Here is a 24174-nt window from a genome sequence, read left to right on the forward strand (position 1 = left end):
TCCATCTCTACTGAGAACAGAGCAGCAGGAAATTTAAAAAAAAAACTGTGCAAAAGTGCCTCCTGCATCCCTCACCCACCTCTCCCTGGGCCACCAACACGCCCCCCCCCCCCAAACATTTACCTGTGGCCCCCCCACCCTGCTTTAGTTCCCAGTACTGAGGACAGCAATGCTCACTGACTACAGTACAGCTACTTCAGTGTATCACTCAAGATTTATACATCGGTGGAAAGTGATCAGGAGCAGGTAGAGAATAGTTAACTCTAATAGTATCAATCATGATCATGAGAACATAAAACCATATCTTAAAATGTTATCCTGTCTTGACTGTAGTAAGTGGCTTGGTAATTGTCGTTCACTTGGGTTTCCCTACCCCCCCCCCCCCTTAAGCTCAGAATTCCCCCAGACGCTTCCCGTAGCCCCCCCCCCCCCCCCGTCAGAAGGGGAGGGGGGATACAAACCTGCATCAGTGCCGTGGAACAACCAGCCCATCCTCGTGTAGGGGGCGGGGGGGAGGGGTGAATTGAGCCATGAATTGGTCGCATGCTTATTGCTATAAAGACACTCAGAGAGAAAGAAAGGCCAGCGGATTGCTTGCTGCAAGTAGCTATCGTGCAAGTAGCTTGATGAGATTGGCGCACATCTCAAAGAACTCGATGGTGTGGCTGCCGGGCCGGGGATAGGCGGCCGTGTCGCCCCCCGCGGAGTCCACCGAGGAGGTCAACGAGGACGCCAGCGAGCCCTCCGAGGGCCTGGCCACGGGCGTGCCCTGCGTGGGGGTGGGGGCGGCCTCTGCCTTGGCCTCCGCCCCCTCCGCATCGTTCTTAAGGGCGGCGCGGTGGTTCCCCACGGAGCCGGAGCGGTGGGGAGTTGCAGTCCCAGATTTAGTTTCCAGCATGTCGTCTGAACAACACGGACAGAGGAAGAGGCGACGTCAGACACACTGCTTACACACGCTGACTCTGCTCTCGTAGAGGCATGTGTACTGTGTTTGTGCGTGTGTGTAGAAGCATGTGTACTGTGTGTGTGTGTAGAAGCATGTGTACTGTGTGTGTGTGTAGAAGCATGTGTACTGTGTGTGTGCGTGTAGAAGCATGTGTACTGTGTGTGTGCGTGTGTAGAAGCATGTGTACTGTGTGTGTGCGTGTGTAGAAGCATGTGTACTGTGTGTGCACGTGTGTGTAGAAGCATGTGTACTGTGTGTGTGCGTGTGTAGAAGCATGTGTACTGTGTGTGTGCGTGTGTGTAGAAGCATATGTACTGTGTGTGTGCGTGTGTGTGTAGAAGCATGTGTACTGTGTGTGCACGTGTGTGTAGAAGCATGTGTTGTGTGTGTGCGTGTGTAGAAGCATGTGTACTGTGTGTGCGTGTGTAGAAGCATGTGTACTGTGTGTGTGCGTGTGTGTAGAAGCATGTGTACTGTGTGTGTGTAGAAGCATGTGTACTGTGTGTGTGTACTGTGTGTGTGCGTGTGTGTAGAAGCATGTGTACTGTGTGTGTGCGTGTAGAAGCATGTGTACTGTGTGTAGAAGCATGTGTACTGTGTGTGTGCGTGTGTAGAAGCATGTGTACTGTGTGTGTGTGTAGAAGCATGTGTACTGTGTGTGTGCGTGTGTGTAGAAGCATGTGTACTGTGTGTGTGCGTGTGTAGAAGCATGTGTACTGTGTGTGTGTGTGTGTGTAGAAGCATGTGTACTGTGTGTGTGCGTGTGTGTGTAGAAGCATGTGTACTGTGTGTGTGCGTGTGTGTAGAAGCATGTGTACTGTGTGTGTGCGTGTGTAGAAGCATGTGTACTGTGTGTGTGTGTAGAAGCATGTGTACTGTGTGTGTGCGCGTGTGTGTAGAAGCATGTGTACTGTGTGTGTGCGCGTGTGTGTAGAAGCATGTGTAGTGTGTGTGCGTGCGTGTATGTGTATCCACACAGACTTGTGCTACATGTTTAAGCTTTTTTTTTTTTTTCTTCAAGAAAAAGAGAGACAATTTTGCATTAAGCCACATCAAGGATGCATTTGTCAGGACATGTGAGTGGTGTGAGTGGGTTTGTGATGGAGTGAGTTAGGCACCGCTGTGACCTACCGTCGATGCTACGGAAGTCCAGAAGGTACGTCCTGCTGTCCACCTGGTAGAGCTGGAGGCTCATCTTGGTTTGCATCCCCGTGACCGGGTTCTTCCTCCGCACGCGCAGGTAGTACGGGTTCACGACCTGGCAGGAATCGCATGATCTGCGTTAGAACACGCGCTCTGGAACCGAACCGTGGGGTCCGGTCCCCGGCAGAGTCCATGCAATGGGACCCAATGACTCCGTGGCATTCTGCATTAAGTAGCTGACCTGAGGTCCTGCAATACACTAGCACCCTGTCCAGGGGGCGCACTTGTACATTAAGCTGCCCCGAACAGCTCAGGGAGGGAGTCTAACTCGGACTGGGGGCTTAGCCTAACTACTCACTAAAGGCCATCGCCCATCGATATCAAACCGGGGATCGGAAATGACACCAGAGTCTTGCAATGAGATCAGTTCCGAACTGGTGGATCAAATTAGCAATGAGCAGACGTTTACCAGCTGTTCACAATCTGACAGCGGGGTCGTGTGACCTCTCTGGGGTCTGAGCTATGGGTCACCTCACAGGAAAGAGCTCAGTCAACAGCGTTCAGTTTCATGTAAATTCCCACCGCCACCATATCTGTTTTAGAGCTGTGCCCCCACAGACATAAAACCGCAAATAGCGCCCCTATATCAGGGCGATGAGAGCTAAACAAGAAGCAGGCTTTTCTCTCGGAAACAGCTTCATCGTTTTTCCCTCAGGAAGATAACTCAAAAACGCAAGGCTGCTGATTTTAAGAGGCTGTATTCCAACAGTATCTAAGATTAAGACGAGTACTAACAATAGCTCCGGAGTTGGATGCAACATTCCTTCGCAGGTCAAGAACCTCGTCTTGCCGGTGCAGAAAGGATAAAAAAAAACATAAGAAAATCCCTCCCTCTCTCCTCCCCACTCCATCCATCCCCCTCTCTCTCTTTTCTACAGCTACTGCATAATGTAGGAGCCAAGGGTTAGGCTCTAGATTTTCAAATGAAAAGTGTGTTATGAATAAAATGTATTATTATTATTATTATCCTCCCATCATGCCTTCCATCCCACTCCCCACACTGCCTGGCCTGTCCTCCATCTCCTCACCTTCCACTCGTAGTCCAGCTGCTTCATGGCGCGGCACACCTCCGACATGATGTCGTTGGGCCGGCTCTGGCTGCGGATGCCCAGGTGCCACTTGGCCCTCCTCACCCCCTGGTGCTTGGACTTCTGGGGGTTCAGCTCGTCCAGCGTGTGCCGGGGCCTGGGCGACGCCTCGGCCAGCAGGAAGGGGGCGATGCGCTCGGGGTGCGGCTTGATGCCGATGGCGGCGGCGGTGGACGCGCTGAGCGGCTGGTCGTCCAGGAAGGAGACGGGCGGGCTGGAGGCCAGGTAGAAGTCCTTGGCCTCGCTCATGATGCGGCGGTTGTCGATGATGAGGTGGTAGGCCACGGCCAGGGGGTCCTGGTGGTTCCGGCTGTACAGGCAGGTCAGGATCTCCTCCTCGGTGCACTCGAACTTCTCACACACCTCCTTCAGGGCCTCGTCGTCGATCATGTTGTTGCTGTAGGAGTGGTCCTCGGGGAACAGGTACTTGGGCGTGTCCTCCTTGAACCACTGGTCCTCACTAGAGGGGTTGGGGGGGCAGGACAGACTGGTTACCACAGGGAAACTGGTTCATTCAACTGGAGACTAAAGAGGCGGAGCCTGTCAGGTTACTACTAGTCTGGCTCAACGGATGTAGGTTTTGGCAATAAACCTTGCCATTCCGTTGTCACACTGCCCAATCAGAGGCGAGTCTGGCAACACAAATTAATCTGATTCGTCCGAGAGATTCTCTCGGCACCAATCAGATTCGATCCAGACTATTTCGCGGACTGTGATTGGTTTAAAGAAATACTGCGTTTTTTCCCCGCCCTATTGCAGAATGGTAATATGTCCAGCCAGACCTGTCTCCGGCGCTGGCACAGCGTAAACAAAGTGTGGAGATAGGTCTGGCTACGCGAGACTAGGTTACTACAAACAGAGACCGGTGACAACTAGGGAAATGGGAGACAGCGTCTCAGTGCTATACAGGGAAACTAGAGTGTGTGTAGGGCAGGAGTAAGCAACTGTGTTAGCGCTGAGCCCGTACAAGGACCGGCGTTTTGACAATACGGCAGCTTCTCCACGCAGCTGGCGTGGCGCCCTCACCGGATCTCCTTGATGGTGGCTCTCTTCATGGGATCCACCTGCAGCATGTGCTTGAGCAGGCTGACCACCGCCGGGTTCAGGTACGCCGGGGTGAAGAAGATCCCGTCGCAGATCTTCTTGAAGAGCGTCGGCACGTGGTCGTCGTCGAAGGGCAGCGTCCCGCAGAGCAGGGCGTACAGGATGACCCCGCTGCTCCAGATGTCCACTTCCGGACCCGCGTATAGCCTGGAGGGGACATACACACACACAGGGACAGTGTCCCAGAGACGCAGGGTGAGCTCGGTTCTAGACACGGGGCAGATACACAAGACGCGTGCGCCTATCGACGCGCTGCGCCTGCCGCTCGCGTCGCTCCGGTCTACGGCGTGCGCGTTTCTATTTGCGACAGTAAAATATTGGCGTCGCCGGCGATACGGAGCGCAGCGGTTTTGTACGGTGCGAAGAGACGGACGCGGTTACCTTCCGGAGATGACCTCGGGGGCGGCGTAGTTCGGAGAGCCGCAACTCGTCCGGAGGAACTCCCCGTCGGACATCATGTTGGACAGCCCTGCAGAGAGCACCGGGGTCAGTGAGAGCACAGCTGTGTGGGCGCGCTGGGCTCGTTAGCGACGGCCAGGGAGCCCGGAGGGTAGCTTCTGTTTCTCTTCCTCCTCAGACTGACTGAGCCGACTGCCTGGGCTCTCTGGACGTCTGACCTTCGGCTGCCCGGCGGGACCTCCGTGTCTCTCTCTCTCTCCTACGCATCTCTGACAGCATCTCTCTCTCCCAGACCATACACAGTACTGTATGTCTATATCTACCCCAGACTATGTAGTCCCTGCCCCCCCTCCCACCCCCCACCCCCCCCCTCTCTCTCATCTCTTATTTCTGTGGTGATCTTCAGCTGTCAGTTTGTGACTAGGGCGTGAACATAACCGTGTGAAGCTGTGAAGGGGTGTGAGTGTGGTTCTGTTGGGCAGAGCAGGAGTGTGTGTGTGTGTGTGTGTGTGTGTGTGTGTGTGTGTGTGTGTGTGTGTGTGTGTGAGACTCACCAAAGTCGGCGATCTTGGCATTCATCTGTGCGTCCAGCAGGACATTCTCAGGCTTGAGGTCTCTGTGGACCACCATGTGCCTGTGGCAGTAGTCCACCGCTGAGATGATCTGCTGGAACAGACGACGGCTCTCCTTCTCATCCAGCTGTCCACACACACACACACACACAACACACAACACACAACACACACATGTGAGAAGTGCATCTGGCTGGTTGACTCTGCACTGCAACCTCCCCGGACTGTCTCCACAGAAATGCAGGATATTTCTCTGAGGGCGTTAGGGTTTGGGCTACCTTTCCATTCTTGCAGATGTAGTCGAAGAGCTCTCCGCCGGAGACGTACTCCATCACCATGAAGATGTCGGTGGGCGTGCTGATCACCTGGTACCTGAGCCAGCCACAAACACCAGAGTCAGATAACCAGAGTCAGACACACAGCCAGCTCGGTCACCCTCACCATCACCACTGATAACATACAGGGAGTCTCAGTTATGTTAGCTTGATGTCAGGACCAAACCGATGCGTTATGTTAGTCCACGGTGTTAACAAGAGGGCAAACTGTGACCAAATAAGGATGAAACATTCGCCAAGCTTGGGAGATCATAACGTTTCTAAAAGGCTACATCAAAGGCCAACTGAACTGTAACACAGCATGCACTGCACTGCAACACACTACTAGAGGTCTCTGACAGTATGACACACACCACTGCTACAACATAAATAGCAGCTAAGCAAAAACACATGATCGGACACTGTTTACTAGTGTGACCATCATGCCATATAAAATGTAAGCGCTGCCAGATGAAGAGATGTGGCTACCTACACAGAGCCCAGAGTCACAGTACTCAAAGAGTTCTGACTAAATAGTTCCACCACTCTGGTGGTGCAACTATTTAGTCTCCTCAGAAAGGCCTCCACTGTGCTGGAAAGCTTGGGGGAGAGAGAGACAGTGTGTTCCTCGTTGCTTTGGGCATTGAGACATTTCACTTTTGCTCCAGGGACTGAGCTTGAACAGAGCAAGTCGCGGAAACATTCTGGTTTGGTTCCAGCCAGGGGACCACACCTCCCAGAAGTGCCCCCACCAGTCGACCAGTGGCGTTCAGGGAAGCAGCTGCAGCCAGTCAGAGGAGCCCTTTCCAAATGTGGACAGTTCTCAGATTAGGGGGGGCGGGTATTTAGTATCTAGAGGGATTTACCATGGAGTACGTACTACTAATGCACTCTAAGAACTGTCAACAGAGTAGAGGTGGAGGGATGGAGGAGAGAGAGAGAGAGAGAGCGCAAGAGAGAGAGAGCAAGAGAGAGAGAGAGAGAGAGGAGGAGAGAGAGAGAGAGAGAGAGAGTGAGAGAGAGAGAGAGGAAAACATGTCTAACTGCAGGATTTAAAGAGCACCTGTCTGACCGAGAGAAAGGTCCGGGAAAGGACAGAGAGGATTGAGGGAGAGAGAACGGAGGGGACAGACAGTAATACACAACATTAAAGCCCAGAAATAGCTGGGTGGGTGTCACTGATGTGGCAGCAGCAGTGGACCGTGGGGGAATTTAGGCTGGGTGAGGCTAGACGGCGTAATCTGGGACTTACAGCTTAATGATGTGAGGGTGCCTGAAAAGCTTGAGGTTCTGGATCTCGCGGCGGATCTTGCCCACCACGTCCAGACTGCGGATCTTCTGCCTGTTCAGGATCTTAACGGCCACTTGATGCTTGGTCAGCTCATGCTGGCCCACTACAGGACAGAGGGCAGGGGGACAGAGTTAGGAAACATAGCCTCGGTCTAGAGCTGGGTAGACGGTCTAGAGCTGGGTAGAAAAATATGTTTAGAAATAATTTCAAAGACTTAATGTGTGCTTTACTTCTCTTGCCTAGCACAATGAAACCAACAGATTAGTCCAACCCCCCCCCCCCCCCCCAAAAAAGAGACAGATTCAAGGAAATGCCCAGGATTTCAGGAAGCCCTACAAACCCTGTTCTGCCTAGATCTGTAATAGCCCTCATAACAGTGTGACGTTTAGCTGCTGTAGCTGGCATTACATAAATACAATACACCATGACCAGGCAGGTTCTAAGTGAGTAGTGCACTGTGCACAAGGCTCCCATTGTGAAAAACTATCATTCTGCATGGAATTTGCAATGGTAGCTTAGGCTACACCCAGCAAAACATGACTTGTCAACAGGCCCAGATCTAACCCCAGCCCAGGTAGTTGGCTGCAATGAAATCAATGTTGGACAAACAGACAGGGAGTCAGGGACAGTGCACGTCAGCCAGGTACAGACAGAGAAAGAGCGATAGGGGAGATGGGCTGCGGGTAAACATCCTATATAGATTAAACTGTTGTGCTGGTGCAGTTAGGCATTAACCAGACAGACAATTACAACGTTATGAGTCATTGAGTAAATCGTCCCAACGAGCTCTGCCTTTTTGGACCACTTGGTCATGGGGTGGTGAGGTGAGCATCAACTTATAGAGTTAATCATTGGTGGCTTAACAGACATTTTGTTCTGCAGTAGTGCTATGGCATGTTAGGGAATCTAACCTTGGCATTGGTTGAGCATAGGTTTGTAGTAAAGCTAGGAAATAAACTACCTAGCCATCTAACGCATGACACTTAATAACTGGGGGCCACGGCTAGCTACATCAGTCTGACTGTCAGACCGGGTTGAGAAATGCATGGCAGGTCAACTTTCTAGTATCAGGGGGGTGGGCACTAAGTGAGCGCGCCACAAAGACACACGCACGCACGCACACACGCACACACACACACACACACACACACACACACACGAACTGTTTTGTGGAGGCTCACGCACAGACCTGCATCAGCGGAAATGTTCCGTTACTGTAGGCTCGCTGGGGATAAACATTAGTTACCCAGCTTTCAATTTAACCTCTTAACCTCAAATCACAACTCAAATGTTTTACTCTGATTTGACAATACAGCAACTAGTGGATGTCTCTGGCCACTCGTATTAGCTAACCTCTTAAATTGAATGACTGGTCCCTAGAACGCATGCAGATTGAATCGTGTGGGGAATTTCAAAGATTGCAAATCCATATCTAGTAGCTGGCTAACGTTAATAGCTAGCATGTATAGCTTAATGCATCCATTCAACAGGAATGGACACACACTATAAGGTTTTAGGACAGCAATAATTGAATTAAAGGGTCCAATTCCAGCAAATAGACGAAGCCATTCCAGCAAACTGGCCAACAAGTACTGCACGGCTAGGCTAACGTTAATTTCGCTAGCTAGTTAGCTAACCATGCCCACCATCGTCCGTCGCAAATTAACACGACAAAGACATGTGCACTTACCTTTCACTTTTCCAAACGTGCCTACCCCAAGTGTGTCTCCAAGAATATAGTGTCCGATCTTCACTCTACCTTCATGTTTCTGTTTATCCGTCGCCATCTTCCCGCAGTGGCTTTGCCGAGAAGCTAGCAAGCTGCTGCGGGCAGACAGAGCTAATTTGGCTGCGAGAGAGAACTGGAAAGCAACGCGAAACTGTTCCGGGTTGCGGTGATGGTGTACAATTATGGAGTCAGAGGGTGAACTTGTTAAAGCCCCAGGATTGTCTGAATGGGCGGAGTTGGTATAGTTCAGGGTTTTTAAGGATTAAAGCCGATGTACTTTGCGCGCTCATTTATACAGTACGTTTAGGGGTTTTATGTTTTTCATGTGCAGTGTTTTTGTAGTGTCGCCAGGTGGGCGTGGTAGGCAGGCCATCTTACAAACAATGCATTAATGTTCACCAGAATATCCAGTTACGTCTAAATTTCCATGGAACGCATTTGTTCTATTCAGTTGCATCATCCACACATGATGTCCAAAAATCTACCGATCACAAGATGGCGCTACAGCACCCTGGTTTTAACAGGATTGTCTCTCTAAATCCTGATCATTAAACAACACCAAACTGACCTGTCCATATAATCTGAACATCCTTTCAATCTCTCAAGACTTGCAGAGTATCACTGTATATTGTGTGTCACGAGAGAGTGGATCACCTTGATTTCCCAGTGTTTGTGGGATGGGATAAAGCAGTCCCAGATTCAGGGGCTCAGCTCCTCTGTACATCAGAAGTGATGTCTCCTGGGATTGTGCCCAAAAAGCCATTACACAGAGCAAGCACCATCCCCCTCCTCTCTTCCTACCCCTCTCCGTCTCTGTAGAATATCACTTAAGCAAAGTGAGGGCCACTGTGCTGCTAAGGCTGTATTGACTTTTCAGAGAGGCTACCCAAGGCGTTCTCTTCTTTAGCATTGTCATCTTAAAAAATCAACAAGAGCATGCATGCTTTCCAGGCCAGTCTGTCAGCCAGCCTATCAGATAGCCAGCTTCCTCCGGCCCAGACAGCTGGCCCAGTCAGACAGACCGACAGCCAGCCAGCCCAGCAGTCTAGAGGGCATTGAGGAGAAAGACACATGTGTACACATACACACACATACACACACACACACCCACACACACACACACACGCACACACGCACGCACGCACACACACACACACACACACACACACACACACACACACACACACACACACACACACACACACACATGTAGAACAACACTCCACAGAGGGCATTGTGGGGAGTCTGCATGAGTCATGTTGTAACTGAACAGGTCTGACAGTCAGTCTGCCATGGAGCACAGAGTGCATAGCTAAGGTGGATGGTGAAGGTCAGACAGGTGGAGGGATAATGTACTTATTAACCATTGCAAAACATGTTGTACTCTCAATACATCTATTGTTTTTAGTCTTTTAATATCTCATATCTATTGGTCTTTTTTCAGCTGATATCATTTGGATAAATCAAATTCCTTATCAGATTTGTTGTCAGCTTTCTAAGAACTCAGTCATTGTACTCATATGACATGCTAACCTCCCCTGTCTCAACCCCCACCCCCCCAACACACACCCATCCCCACCCCAAAACAGACACACATACTTCACCTCCGACGCTGGACTGACACATCAGTGTTGTCCAGGCCCAGGGAAATGCCAAGACAGAGAGAGGGAGTAAGGGAGAGAGAGAAAGAGAGACAAGTAGTAGTCAGGCTGGACTACTGAAATGCTCTACTGTCTGGCCTACCAAAGAAAGCAATCTCTAAACTACAAATGATACTGAACGCTGCAGCACGAGTCCTCACTAAGACTAGACGGAGGGCACACATCAAACCAGTCTTATAATCACTACACTGGTCACCTGTCAGTTATAGAATAGACTTCAAAATTATTTTATAAGTCTATAGATAACATTACATAACATTACAGTCATTTAGCAGACGCTTTTATCCAAAGCGACTAACAATAATTGCATTTAACGTAGGAAGAGCTAATGTACTACTACTTGCCAGAACTCACAAGTGCATCTTCCTTCTAAAACAAGTGACTAAGAGCATAATCTAGTGCTGAAGGCAAAGTGCAAGAATCACAATCTAAAGTACAGTGCAATATAATATAATACAATAAGTGCTTAGGTGGGAGGATTGTTGTAGTACTTCTTGAAGAGATGAGTTTTGAGCCTGCGACGAAAGATGGACAGCGACTCTACTGTCCTGACATCAGTGGACAGTTCATTCCACCACTGCGGGGCCAGGACAGAGAAGAGCCGTGACCGTGTCGATCGATCGCAGGAGCCTCGGAGTGACGGGGCAACCAGTCGCCCTGAGGTAGCAGAGCGTAGCGGTCGGGAGGGGGTGTAGGGTTTGACCATGGCCTGGAGGTAGGAGGGGGCTGTTCCTTTCATTGCCCTGTAAGTTAGCGCCAGAGTTTTAAACTGGATGCGAGCCGCTACAGGGAGCCAGTGTAGGGAACGGAGGAGGGAGGTTGTGTGGGAGAATTTGGGGTGGTTGAACACCAGGCGAGCAGCAGCTTTCTGGACAAGTTCCAGAGGTTTAATGGCTGACGCCGGTGCCCCAGCGAGGAGGGAGTTGCAGTAGTCCAGGCGGGAGATGACCAGGGCCTGGATGAGTACCTGCGCCGTTTCATTAGTGAGGAAAGGGCGAATCCTCCTGATGTTGTAGAGCATGAATCTGCAGGAACGTGTGACGGATGTGACATGTGAGGAAAATGACAGTTGTTCATCTAGGGTCACACCCAGATTCCTCGCAGTCCGAGTCGGGGTCACCACTGTGTCTTCAATGGTGATGGCCAGGTCCCGGTGCGGACAGCCCTTCCCCGGGAGGAACAGCAGCTCAGTCTTGTCCAGATTGAGCTTGAGGTGATGTGTCGTCATCCACTCTGAGATGTCAGCCAAGCACCCAGCTATGCGTGTCTCCACTTTTGTATCAGAAGGGGGAAATGACAGAACCAGTTGGGTGTCATCGGTATAGCAGTGATAGGAAAAGCCATGCGAGCGAATGACAGAGCCCAGAGATGTAGTGTAGAGGGAAAACAGGAGAGGACCCAGGACAGACCCTTGTGGAAGTCAGACTACGCGGTTCCGACGTCGACCCTCTCCATGTCACCTGGTAGGAGCGGCCCGTCAAGTAGGATGCAAACAGGGAGTGTGCAGAGCCATCGATGCCTTTCTCTTCGAGGGTGGAGAGGAGGATCTGGTGGTCTACCGTATCAAATGCTGCTGACAGGTCTAGGAGTATCAGGACAGAGGAGAGAGAGTTCGCTCTTGCGGCATGGAGTGACTCTGTTACTGCAAGGAGGGCGGTCTCTGTCGAGTGGCCAGCCTTGAACCCGGATTGGTGGGGATCTAGGAGGTCGTTCTGGTGGAGGTACGAAGACAGTCTATAGACTATAGATCTATAGTCTATAGATTGCACCTGAATACATTTCAGACATGCTTGTCAGGTACATGCCCAACAGACCACTCAGGTCCTCAGGTACTGAACTCCTAACAGTTCCAAAAGCCAGGACCAAGAGACACGGAGAGGCAGCTTTCAGTTTCTATGCCCCCAACCTCTGGAACACCTTGCCAGAGTACATAAGAAGGGCTGCAACAATGGAAATCTTTAAGCGAGATCTTAAGACGTACCTTTTCAGTCTAGCCTATAATCACTAGCCAGGACCTAGAGACACAGAAAGGCAGCCTCCGGCCTGCTTGTGAATCCTTCGTATACATTGATGTATATTCTGTAATGCACTGTGTATATTTAGATGTCTAGACAGATGCTGGTTGCCCTGCAACTGGCACATTCTGTTTTAATATCTGTGTTGCTTTTACTGATGGCTCTGCGTTCTACTAACCCTTTCTGCCTCCCCTCCCTCTCCCTAGTGTCCCTCCCTCCTACCTTCTAACCAGGTCCAGTAGATGCACCCACTGTTACCTGCAGACCACCCTGAGTCTGATAGAAACCCCTGTGTCTGCTGTGGATGTCCAGTACAGCCACTAACCCTGTCTTCCTCCCTCCTCCCTAATGTCTCTCCCTCTTACACTCTAAACAGGTCCTGTGGACACCCCACCTGTCGCCTGCAGGCCACCCTGTAGCAGGTCCCGGGGAACCCCCCCCCCCTTCCCCACATCCTCGGCCAAGGTCCTCCAAATGGCTCCTGGAAAGGCCCCCTGCCTCCTCGTGTCTAGCTCCTTCCCACTCTGTGTCGTCAGCTGTCCCTATCCAGCCAACCTCACGCCTTTTCTCTTGGCTCTCTGCTTTCCATCTCCCCATCTCTGCTTTGAGGCATTCTCTATGAGCCTGTTCTGCTAAGTGCTTACTGTGCTTTGTTATATGATTCACTTAAATATCATATTAGAGACTACAGAGATAGCTAACACATAATGGCCTACTATATAGCCAAAATCTCTGTAACTATGTGTGCACTCTAAATAACTACTGTTAGTCTCTCTTATGAAGTATTAGCTCATGTTTATTGCTCTGTAAATGTTCTTAGCCAATAGACAAACATTTTCCAGGAACTTGCTCAATCATCTCGTTGAGAGAGGTCATGGAAGAATTTTTACAGCTCACTCTTCTGGCCCCCGGGTGAAACTGTTTTTTTTGCTTCCCACTGGAATATGTAGGGATGGGACCTATGTCTACCCTCTCATTGCTTTCTGTAAAACGCATTGTGTTGCCTCTGTGTATGAAATGCGCTATACAAATAAAGTTTGAAGTAGAAACTGTGAGAGAGGGAGAAATGTAGGGAGAGAGAGAGAGAGAGAGAGAGAGAGAGAGAGAGAGAGAGAGAGAGAGTGAGGTTGATGCTCCAGTGATACCCAGCTGATCTCTGTTTTTCCCTGATTCCCACTGCAGGCTTGTGTGGCAGTGCAGGGATCCCTCCTGAATTCCCGTAACATCACAACTCTAATTTCCTTGACGACACTGAAGGCTTCTCTCAAGCAAATGCTCTGCATGTTCTGTAGAGTAGCTAATAACTAAACTAAAATTGGAAAATCGTTCTAATACAGTGTTCAGGAGTTATTTTGGGATAATAGTCCACACATTTATCTCAAACAAACAAACAAACACACACACAGACACACACACACACACACACACACACACACACACACTCATATACAGTACAGTACATATATTGCTGGCATGCATTTTGAAAGTAGGTCATACCACAAGCAATGATTCATTGTGCAGTGATGATATATTTCAAGAAACCATGGAGAGAAAATGCAGTCAGTACCTTGATAATAATAATAATGAAGAACAACCAGTAATAAGTAATAATTAACAATAATTAATAATAATTAGCAATTATTAATAATTGTAATTTGGTGATGGTGGTGATGTTCCCAGTCAGAATGCTCTCAATCATGCATGAATAGTCATACCACCAGGTGTCTTGTGTTCGTAAATGATGGAGGACTTCTTACAGCATGTAGGAATGATGGACTGGGCCAAGGACAGGTTGAATATTGCAGTGAACACAGGTGCGAGTTGGTCAGCGCACACCTTGATGACCCGACCTGTGATTGCGCCTGGTCCTGCTGCCTTCCTGGTGTTCACTTGCTTAAATGTCCTTCCGACATGTGTGTTCCGAGAGAGAGAGAGTGGGTCTGCACTCTCTTCATCTCTGCTCTCCTCTGCCTCACATACCATGGCCTTTTGGCCACTGCTGGCCTCAAAGTGTGCATAAGAAGTGTAAAGCTTGTTCACCAGAGCCACATCATGGTGATAAAGCATGTTTTCTGAATTACCAGGAAACCCTTACCAGAGGATATCAGGCTAGGCTCATAGAGGACTAACAGATCTGAAATATAACTTGGAGTCAGACCATGCAAAACCTTAAAGTTTTTCAGCAAAAATCCTAAAATCAACTCTAAAAAAAACGACAGGCAATCAGTGAAGAGAGGTAAAGATAACCTTTACCTGCACTTTAAAGCACTCGTCTTGGCCCTCATGTCATAACCGCTATTTATATTACATTAATTATTCACAGTCCAATTTATATAACATTAATTATTCCTTTGAATGGCCTAGTAGACTATGATGTGAACGTGCTTATGTTATGGGAATTATTTTAATCAATTCAACTTAGTTTCATTGCCATTGATGCTTTTTATTGTAGCCTCATAGTAAGCTAAGCACTGGTCAACTCAGAGCAGGATGTAATGTCAAACATCACTGTGATGAACATGATGAACGCAATGACAAAAGTGACCCTTGGACCTATGCTTGTGTTGCGCCGCGTCTACTACCAGATTTCTATTTTACCCCAACAGCATAATAATTCAAAGCACATAGTCGAACACACACAGAACCTTTGATCTGTGACACACCACTCCATCCCTCCACTCAGTGAGATCCACTCCTGTCTATCATTGGAGAATGGCCAATTACAGCTGGGAGGGAGATGTAGACAGAGATGCTATTACCCAGCGCCATGGGGATGAGGTCTTAATCTCCAACCCCATACCGAGTCAGGGCAGATGGCGGCCACCCCACCAAGAAACCATGGAAACGACCCCTGAGATGTCAGATGTAATTCTATCCTCATCACAGACTCTCATGTCACTCATGGATCCATCTTTCACCAGATGCCGGCCATTTTCATATTCAATCATCTTTATCAGTTATTGAATAAAAAGGAGCCATGTCTATCAGAACACATTCTGATAATACCTGATAATATGAATACTGGCATGTTTACATGGCAGTGTACCCCTTTGTGAGAGGGTGTGACAGCATGTCGTTCCTGTGCATAACCAAGGAATGTAAAGTATAGACAAACCACATGCTTCACTCAATGTACTTTAGTAAAGCCCAAATCAAACTGTGTGAGATGTCTTAATAAAAACTAATACTAGGCATCAATATGGGTGATCTATCCATTCTAGCAACTAAGGAATGTACATACATTACATCTTCCAAATATTCCCTGTGCAAGGGCTGTGCCAAAGATCTGCTTTTGAACGGCCTAACATCACCCAATTAAGGAGACAAAGGCAATTACGAGGAAGATCCAAACAAATATATCTTCATCCTAAAATCCGTCATTGAATTTTGCCAGCCAATTAGGTGACGCTTTACTTATTAAGGTCAGCCCATCCACCCAATCCCTGCTCCCCTTCCTCCCCCTCACCCCTCCTCCCCTCGTCATGGTCTCTGTCTGAGACTGACAGTGGCAGCCTGTTGCATATTTAATGCCTTCATACTTTCCCAGCTGTGTGTGATGAATCTTTGATGTGCTGCATCATCCCAGACCACCAATGGCCTTGAGGAAACATGACCGGGACTGGCCTATGGAAACCCCCCACCCTCTGAAATATTCAAGTCAGGGGGCTACCATGAGGGACTGGGGGCCCACGGGCCAGGTCCAGTACTTCCTAGTGAATAATCAAATCAAATCAAACTTTATTTAAATAGCGCATTTCGAACACAAAGGCAACGCACTTTGGGTATGAGATACCTATAGTGTGGTATCCATTCAAATTAAGTCAATCAGAGTGAATTCTCACTTAGAATGAACCACAGCTCACTAGAATTGTGCATGTTTGACGTATAGGACTTTATTCTGATGAAATTGATTTTTGCACGACTTTCTTTGAATGGCCTAGTAGGCTATGACGTAAGTGTGCTTATGTTATGGGAATGAGTTTAACCAATTCAACTTAGTTACACATATACAACATTCATTCATTATCAGAATCAGAATTTGTTTTATTGCCATTGTAGTTTTTCAGCATACTAGGAATTTGCTTTACTAGGAGACAGGGTGCAGGGATGAGACAGGACAGTGCAAGGCATAGGACAAAATACTAGTGCAAAAGAAGATAAGTTAAAAGGCTAGGGGGCGTAATCAGAGGGGGACACAAGCCTCGAGACCCCGAGATTGTGGTTGGGGTGAAAGGGGTCGGCCTCAACTTCCTGGCCCGCTTCAGGGTCCTGGAGTTGAGGGCCAGGAGGGAGGGCAGGTTGCATGGTCAGGTATAAGGATAGGCTACTAGGCTAGTAATATTCATATGCATGAGCTGACATCATCAGTGTTATGTGCTGCCATCAGATAGATCACTTCTCAGCTGAAAAGCATCAATCTGACATTAAGACAGACTCCAGTCTAAAATTGTCTCACTGTTGTTGAGGGTAGGGTGGTAGGCTATACAGGGTAAGACCTCTTTTCATGGACAGGGTAGACTATACCCACAGGTGTAAAAAAAACAACAACAACAATTGCAATAGCAATTAACCTACAGTATACCACTTTCTTCTATCACAACTACACCAGTGGTCTCATCATAATTAATCTGTCACCTCCTCTACATATTCAAAATGTGTCACGTGGTTGATTCTGATAGCCTCTCCTCCTCTGTCCCGTTCATTTACAGGCTTTTTATGGTCTTACTTTTTTTTTTTTAAACATTCTTTCATGTTAAAGTCTTTTGTTTTGTGTTGTTCGTGACTGAAGTGTCACACGGCCAGAGACTGTCCTTCTGTAGACGGTGCGAGAATCTGGTTATACTCAGTAATTTACTGCATCAAAACAAGAGAGTCATGAGCAGAAGTCGTGAGGATGATCTCAGGATCATCAAAGGATCTCATCAGCATCAAGGAACCTGGACCAGGAAAGAGGACATGATGCCATAGGCTACTGATAAACACTGACACCAGCCTACGCCCCACCTGTTAAAGTTAAATAGGCTATATTGTTTTATCAAAGTAGCCTATAACGAAGATGTCCGTTTAACACGATAGATCCTGTTAGCCTCTTTGCATCGCGGTGCACTGTAAATTAATGGATCATTTAAATTGCCTCTATTTTGAATTATTTCATCCGTTTCTCACAATCATCTTCCGGGAGGGTTGATTCGCTGCGGATGACATCAGCTGTGAGAGCGAGGTCGAAGCACCCATTCCCCATGCGCCCTCTCCGCCTCCCCGGTTACCGATCATGACACATTGTCTGGGGGTATAAAAGCCGGGGCCACTCCTTTCGAGGTCTACTGTATGTCTGGTGACTTACCACTCCGCTCCGTCAGGACAGGACAGGGGCGTAGCTGCTGAGTGTGAGAGGATGGCGACGCTTGTGGAATCCGTTGATACTGAGCGAATGATGAATGCGAGCAACATTATGGCTTCTCCGACACATTCAAGTCTTTCACATCACTTTGTTGACAACAAATTTTACCTGCTTGTGGTTATCGGGGAAACGGTCACCGAAGACCACTTGAGGTGTGCCATTGCGGATATTGAAAAAGGTAAGAGGAAGAAATGGGATGTGTTTTGGTGTTAGTCTCTGCCTTGTCATGTGGTAGCATCACTACTCACGCTTGCTATTCCAAGACAGATAGGCCTATTAGGCTACGCTTTATGTGTTCTGTCGGACCTGCTAGGACATCGTGTTGTACTGTTTCGGGGTGTAGTTGTTGCTTGAACTCAACTTTACGCATCTATATGGAATCATTACGCGTTAGAGCCATTTGTGCTTTGTGGGCCACCTGGAAGAACATGTTACTATTACGTGTTTATTTGAAGGTTTGGAGATATGCACAATTCCACGCAGCCCATTGTGGTATCTAGCCTACAAATCCGTGATAGACCTATAGCCCAAATCAAACAGATGACATCCTTCCACACCTAAACACCCTTCCCTCTCACTAGGGACTTCCTCTCCCTGCCTGTCTGCCTCCGTGTATTGTTTCCATGAGGGCTATTTCCAAAGGCCTTCTACTGGTTTTGAGTTCATAATATATATGTTGTCATCCACACGTGGTCAATGTCCTCTTAATAAACATGATGAGAGTGATTCAGCATGTTTTATCTTTATGGAAACTACGTCAATAGCGCATCTTGCTTTTCTTGGGCTGCGGACCCGAGGTATCGACCACATGCGCCAACGCGTTTCTCTGGAAACACCCTGCGCTGCTTGTTTTGGCGCATCAGTGTTTCCTTATAACCTGCTCATACAGCGAATGATCAATAATCCTTATGCCGAATTATTATTATAACGGTATCAGCAAACTCAGATTGATGCGCCTTCTTCTACCATTTAACCAGTGTGTCCTTCTGGTGGCTAATTTCACGCAGTCAAATAATGCCATATCTGAGAAAGATATCGCCTTAACAACCCTGCAGCATCTTAAATCAGCCACCAAGCCCAGCCCAGCGGGACCATCCCATTCCTGCATCCAGTTTACTCTCATCCGACACCGGCAAGTAGGCGTGGTCCGGTCCGCACTGCGGTCCCTACGGAAAGTCAAAGGGAACGCTATTCAAACAAATAGGGCGTTTCAGAATGTCACGGTGCATGTCATTTGTCACCATTGGCTGGGTTTACAGGCTGGCGTGACAAGCAGAAACAGCTATGACTGAAGCAATATGCGTGTGGGTGAGCCCTAGATGTGATGTCTGTCTGGGAGACTAACAAAGGCACAATGAAAACCAATGGGGATATGCTAGCTACATCCTACAAAGCAAGTTTACCATATGATCACAACAATCACAGGTGCATTGTGCAAGCGACACAATCTATGAAGCAGACAAAGCTTTTGATAATGTGCATGGCTTTTGTCCACATGAATACCTTTCTCTTCAGCTAAGCCTCTTACATTTGTGTCATAGCATATAGCATACATAGAGTGGGCTAGGTGGAGTAATAATATCATTAATATAATCTTATGACAACTGCTGATCTCAGTAAACTTTTAATATGGACTACCCACCATAAGATTACGTAGCTGATGTGTAGATAGTCTATAATATGCTTGGTTGTTGCAATAGGGTTGCCAGATTTGAAGTTTGCACCATAATTGAATTGATCAGTAGACCAGAGACACAGGCCTCGCCCAAATTATTAGGCCTATGTATTGTTGCGTCTTTGCCACACCCATAGTTTTATCCTTGGCTCTGTCCAGACCCACTGTTCTCTCCAGCCCTGGTCACTATCATGCCATACAGACGCACTACGGAGGAGGACATCAGCTTTTACTACAGAACAATGCATAGGCCTCTTGTGATCAGTGGGATACTGACTCTTCGTGTATCGCCCACATTCTGTGTACGATGTCAGGACTGGTGCTTTGTTTTGTATCTACTGTATGTCTGTGTGTCCCTCTTTCCTCTAGCCTCTTCGTAATGTTTCAGCGTACGGTAGTCTCACGGAACTACAACCTCTGTTTGTCTTTGCCTGTAGATATATATCTCTTCATCTCTTCCTCCTCCTCCTCTCTCATTTGGATAATCTTATCATCAGAACTCATTTAGATGAGTAGCACGGAGAGAGAGATAGAGAGAGAGAGAGGAGAAAAGGAGAGAAAGAGGGGATGAATGACAAATCAAATCTGGTTACCATGACTCAGCACAGACGAGCAGGGTGCCAGCTGTGTGACTGGCCCTTGGCAAAGCACTAGATCACTTAGATAGATATTTCCTATTATAGATTTCCTCTCTTGCCAAATGGTACATTTGTTTGTTCCAGGCTAGCCCACTGAAATAGATGAGAGAGGGATCAACTAGAAATAAATGCTGGTGACATTGAGATATCGGGAATTTTAAAAACCTGGACCCTACATCTATGGGGAGTATTGACTGCTAGCTTGCCAGGCAGCTGAACTGATAGATGAAACAGACTAAGCTATTTTTACTGATGTCTTTCTTTCTTTCTTTCTTTCTTTCTTTCTTTCTTTCTTTCTTTCTTTCTTTCTTTCTTTCTTTCTTTCTTTCTTTCTTTCTTTCGTTCTTTCTTTCTTTCGTTCTTTCTTGTTTGATTGGCTGTGCAGGGATCCGCTCGTGGGACACCAACCTCATCGACTGTAACCTGGACCAGGAGCTGAAGCTCTTTGTTTCCAGACACTCTGCTCGCTTCTCGGCAGATGTGCGAGGTAGGCCGGCGACACAAACATGGAGTAACTACACGGTTTCTGGACTGGAGTCCTCTCAGCTGTCAGTCACACAGACAGAGAGACATCCTTCCCAGATAGCAAGTGGATGTGTAATAATTCTGGGCCATATATGGGCCGGAACTAAGCCACAAGGGCCAGATCTGGCCTGTATATGGCCCAGATCCGCTTGCTATCTGGGTTCATTAAAGTCAACAACATTCATTTTCATGCTGTATACAATCTTGTCAAAAACAGAAATGATCAAAAACAGAACATGGTGAATAGATAACAGCTAGGGAAAGCTTCATCATTCAAGGGAAACACACAGCACTGACAAAAACAACATTTAATAGAGTAATCCTGCCTTCCCATTTCAATATTGTACAATGTCAGACCAGAGGGTGATTCTCATTAGGACAGTTACTGTAGCTCATTCCCTAAAGTGTTCGTGGTGTTCTCTGATTGTGTTAGCAGTTCCTGGCAGTGCTGAGTCAGCGGGTATGGCTGCCGTAGCTCAGCTGTGTCTCTATAGCAGGGTCAGTGACATAGCTGCAGTCTGGGAGTGTTGTCGTTCTAGCGAAGCAACGACAGTACGAGGATGTAAAGTGTGGTTGTGGTCAGTGTGCCCCTGACCGTGGGCAGCTGCCTCACAGGCCTGCTGGTTGGCTGCTATCCATTCTGGTCGGCATCAGCGGGGAATCTTATTGGCTGATGGCGATGAGGCTTTGCACGGAGCTTGTGACATGCACAGTGTTCATTGCAGAATATTCTACATTAGAAGAAATAATAATAAAGGTCTCAAAGTGAGTAATACGTACCTTGTCTGAAATATGATAGGTCGTCTCACACTACATAACTGGCCGTGCTTTGGGATGGAGATGACACTCAAAAACTTCCTAGTGCAGTATACTGCAGATCTATATCTGAACCAGCATCCAGCTGTTATCTGGACGCAAATCACGGTCTTTGTCTGAGCTCTGGTGTTTATCTGAGCCATCTCTGGGAAGGGCTGAGGAGAGGACCACACTGCTGTCCATTGGAAGAGAATTAGTCAGCTCACCTGTGTGTGTGTGTGTGTGTGTGTGTGTGTGTGTGTGTGTGTGTGTGTGTGTGTGTGTGTGTGTGTGTGTGAGAGAGAGAGAGAGAGTTCACTTTCCTAACCATACAGGCATTGTCCTTGTTAGTTGACATCTGATATTTTAGTGATCTGTGCATTTGCTTAGTGGTTTGCATATCATCTACAGCATCTTTTCCTTCATAATGAGCAATGTGGTGTTGCCTGAAGAATATGACAAGTACAAAATGGTTTACATCAAAAGTTTCAAACTGGATTAAAACCCTAGATTTGACTCCGGTGTCCTCCGGGTGTCTACCAACACTGGTAGACTTCATATAATTCCTGAGGGCTAAACACAGACATGCATGGGTTGGTGGCAATTTTAGGGCGGCATGTAACTCAGGAGGTAGAGCGGCCGGCTGGGTCCCCGGTTCGATCCCAGCTTCGGGAGTGTGCCGAAGAGCCCTTGAACAAGACACCAAACACCAGAATCGCTCACGTGCGGTACGGTGGCGCAGCAAGAAGGTCTCCGGGCCTTTCTGTGTGGAGTTTGCATGTTCTCCCCATGTTCGCACGGGTTTCCCCCATAAAGAACCCAGAAGAACAGATCACTAACACTGTCTTTCCCTGGGGAAGACGGACAGGAGCACTCGGTTGGCCCCCGGGCGCGTCCCCTGCACGCTGCCTACTGTCAGCTTCTGGCTGCCCTTGGGGGAAGGATGACGGGATGGGTGAAGAGCAGAGAACATTTCATCGGCGACCCCAAAAATGTGTGTGTGTGTGTGTGTGTTACCATGTGTTGCCAATTACACATGTGTTGGTTGCTGCATGACAAATAAAGATTTCTTCTTTTGCTTTCCCCCTAAAAGGCGGTGCTTTTCATTCAGGCTGACTCCATCCTTTTCTGCTTCCTCTGTTTTCCTCTCCTCTCTTAGCTCTCTCTCTCAGTTGTTCTGTCCTCCGCCCTCTCCCTCTCTCCCTCTCCCCCTCCCTGTGTGTGGTTGCCTTGCAACGCAGCCCAGATGCAGAGGAGAGGCTGCTGGGTAATTAGCAGGCTAGAACCCCCCAGCGGTCTGTGGCTGGGAGGAGAAGGAGGGATAGAAGGGGAGGGTAGGAGGGGTTGGGGTGGGGGGGTGGAGGAGAGGGAGATACAGGAAAGGAGAGAGACAGAGACAGAGAGAGAGAGAGAGAGAGAGAAGATGTGTGTATGTTGGCTGAAGTCAGAGTTAGAAAACAGAGACTGACAGTCAGCACTGCATAAGCAGGTCTGTGAAGGATAGATGGTGTCTTTCATTTCCGATGCTCCGGGCTCTCTCCTTCTCTCTCTCTCTCCTTCTCTCTCTCTCTCTCTCTCTCCTGCTCTCTCTCTCCTCTCTCTCCTTCTCCCTCTTCTCTCTCTCTCTCTCTCTCTCTCTCTCTCTCTCTCAATCTGCTCTCTTGGCTGGATTTAATGTTCATCAAGGTTGTCTCATTTCCTATTAGTCTGTTGATAGAGAAAGTAGCACGTCAAGAGTAATTATCTAGCCTACATCGTTTGTGTGTGTTCGTTTACAGTAGTGTGATAATGCCAGGAGGGAGGAGACAGTGTGCTGATAGGGATCAGAGAAGCCCTGCTACTCTCTAGACGTAGGCAGAGGATGGGTGTGCCCTCCCTACCTTCCTCCATCTCTCTCTCTCTCTCTCGCTCTCTGTCTCTCTCTCTCTCCAATACCTGTATATAATTACAGATAACTAGCTTAACAGATAATTGACTAGAAATGTCCATGGCAATTTGTAATCTGCTATAATTATAGGGTTTAGTAAATGCTGCCATGAATTTAACTTGGCAAGTGGAATTTTTCCTTGTTTCTAGCTTGAAGCTGGCTTGTAACAGGCTCATAGAGCAGAGGTTATAATAATAATGGATTTTATTTATATAGCGCACTTTACAATACAAAGATGTCACAGTGTCCTCACGAAGAAAACTGGTTTTCTGCTGCGGAAATGAAAGCCACAAGTTGGCGTCGCCATCTCAGCCATCGTCATCAGAGAGGGATAGAGGGATGGAAGGAGAGAGGGATGGAGGGAGAGAGGGATAGAGGGACGGAAGGAGAGAGGAAGGCAATTACCCGTCTGCTTGATAGATGATATGCGATCCATCACGCTGCGTCAGGGCTCCTCCAGGGGCGCGGGGAGGCACAGACCCCGTTAGAGGGAGGGGGAGGGATGGAGGGAGAGAGGAGAAGGGGATGGATGGATGGATGGATGGATGAAGGAGGAGACCCCGTGTGCCACACAGGGAGTTAACAGCTCGAGCAGCAGATGTCTGTATGATTATGTAGATATCCCTCTGCGCCCGTCTTTTCGGCAGACAGCGGAGCAAACGAGGGACCTACTGGAGAATCAAACCGCCATCTCTCTCCAGACAGCTGATCAATAGCAACTAAAACGCGGAGATCAGATCGTCATGGATGGGGTGTGAGGCTCATTGCCAGGTGATTTAGACAATAGTCTGGAGATGCTCAGACAATCAAATAAACACGTGTTTGTTTTATTAAAGCTGGGACTCAATGGGGTGACATCACAATCACAGTTAGGTTCATTTATAGGCATCA

General features: G+C 48.2%; 2 protein-coding genes across 2 annotated transcripts in view; one reads left to right on the forward strand and one right to left on the reverse strand.

Moving 5' to 3' along the window:
• Positions 1-200: 200 nt before the first annotated feature.
• prkaa1 (protein kinase, AMP-activated, alpha 1 catalytic subunit) lies at positions 201-8740 on the reverse strand. The gene is made up of 9 exons (XM_084441660.1): positions 8608-8740; positions 6879-7020; positions 5591-5684; positions 5295-5439; positions 4723-4810; positions 4264-4488; positions 3178-3697; positions 2078-2204; positions 201-903 (listed from the first exon to the last, which is right to left on the reverse strand). The coding sequence occupies exons 1-9, from the start codon at positions 8702-8704 to the stop codon at positions 608-610; spliced, it is 1734 nt and encodes a 577-aa protein (XP_084297786.1). The 5' UTR covers positions 8705-8740; the 3' UTR covers positions 201-607.
• An 8977-nt stretch (positions 8741-17717) lies between these two features.
• map1b (microtubule-associated protein 1B) overlaps positions 17718-24174 on the forward strand; it is a gene marked incomplete at both ends in the record, with an annotated part of 19569 nt that continues 13112 nt past the window's right edge. Inside the window, 2 exons of the mRNA XM_084441795.1 lie at positions 17718-17901; positions 20422-20523. Of these exons, the coding sequence (XP_084297921.1) occupies positions 17718-17901; positions 20422-20523 (286 nt within the window). The remainder of the gene's footprint in view (positions 17902-20421; positions 20524-24174) is intronic.

The sequence above is a fragment of the Borostomias antarcticus genome (genome assembly GCF_949987555.1).
Source record: "Borostomias antarcticus genome assembly, chromosome: 8".
NCBI classification, from domain to species: Eukaryota; Metazoa; Chordata; class Actinopteri; order Stomiiformes; family Stomiidae; genus Borostomias; species Borostomias antarcticus.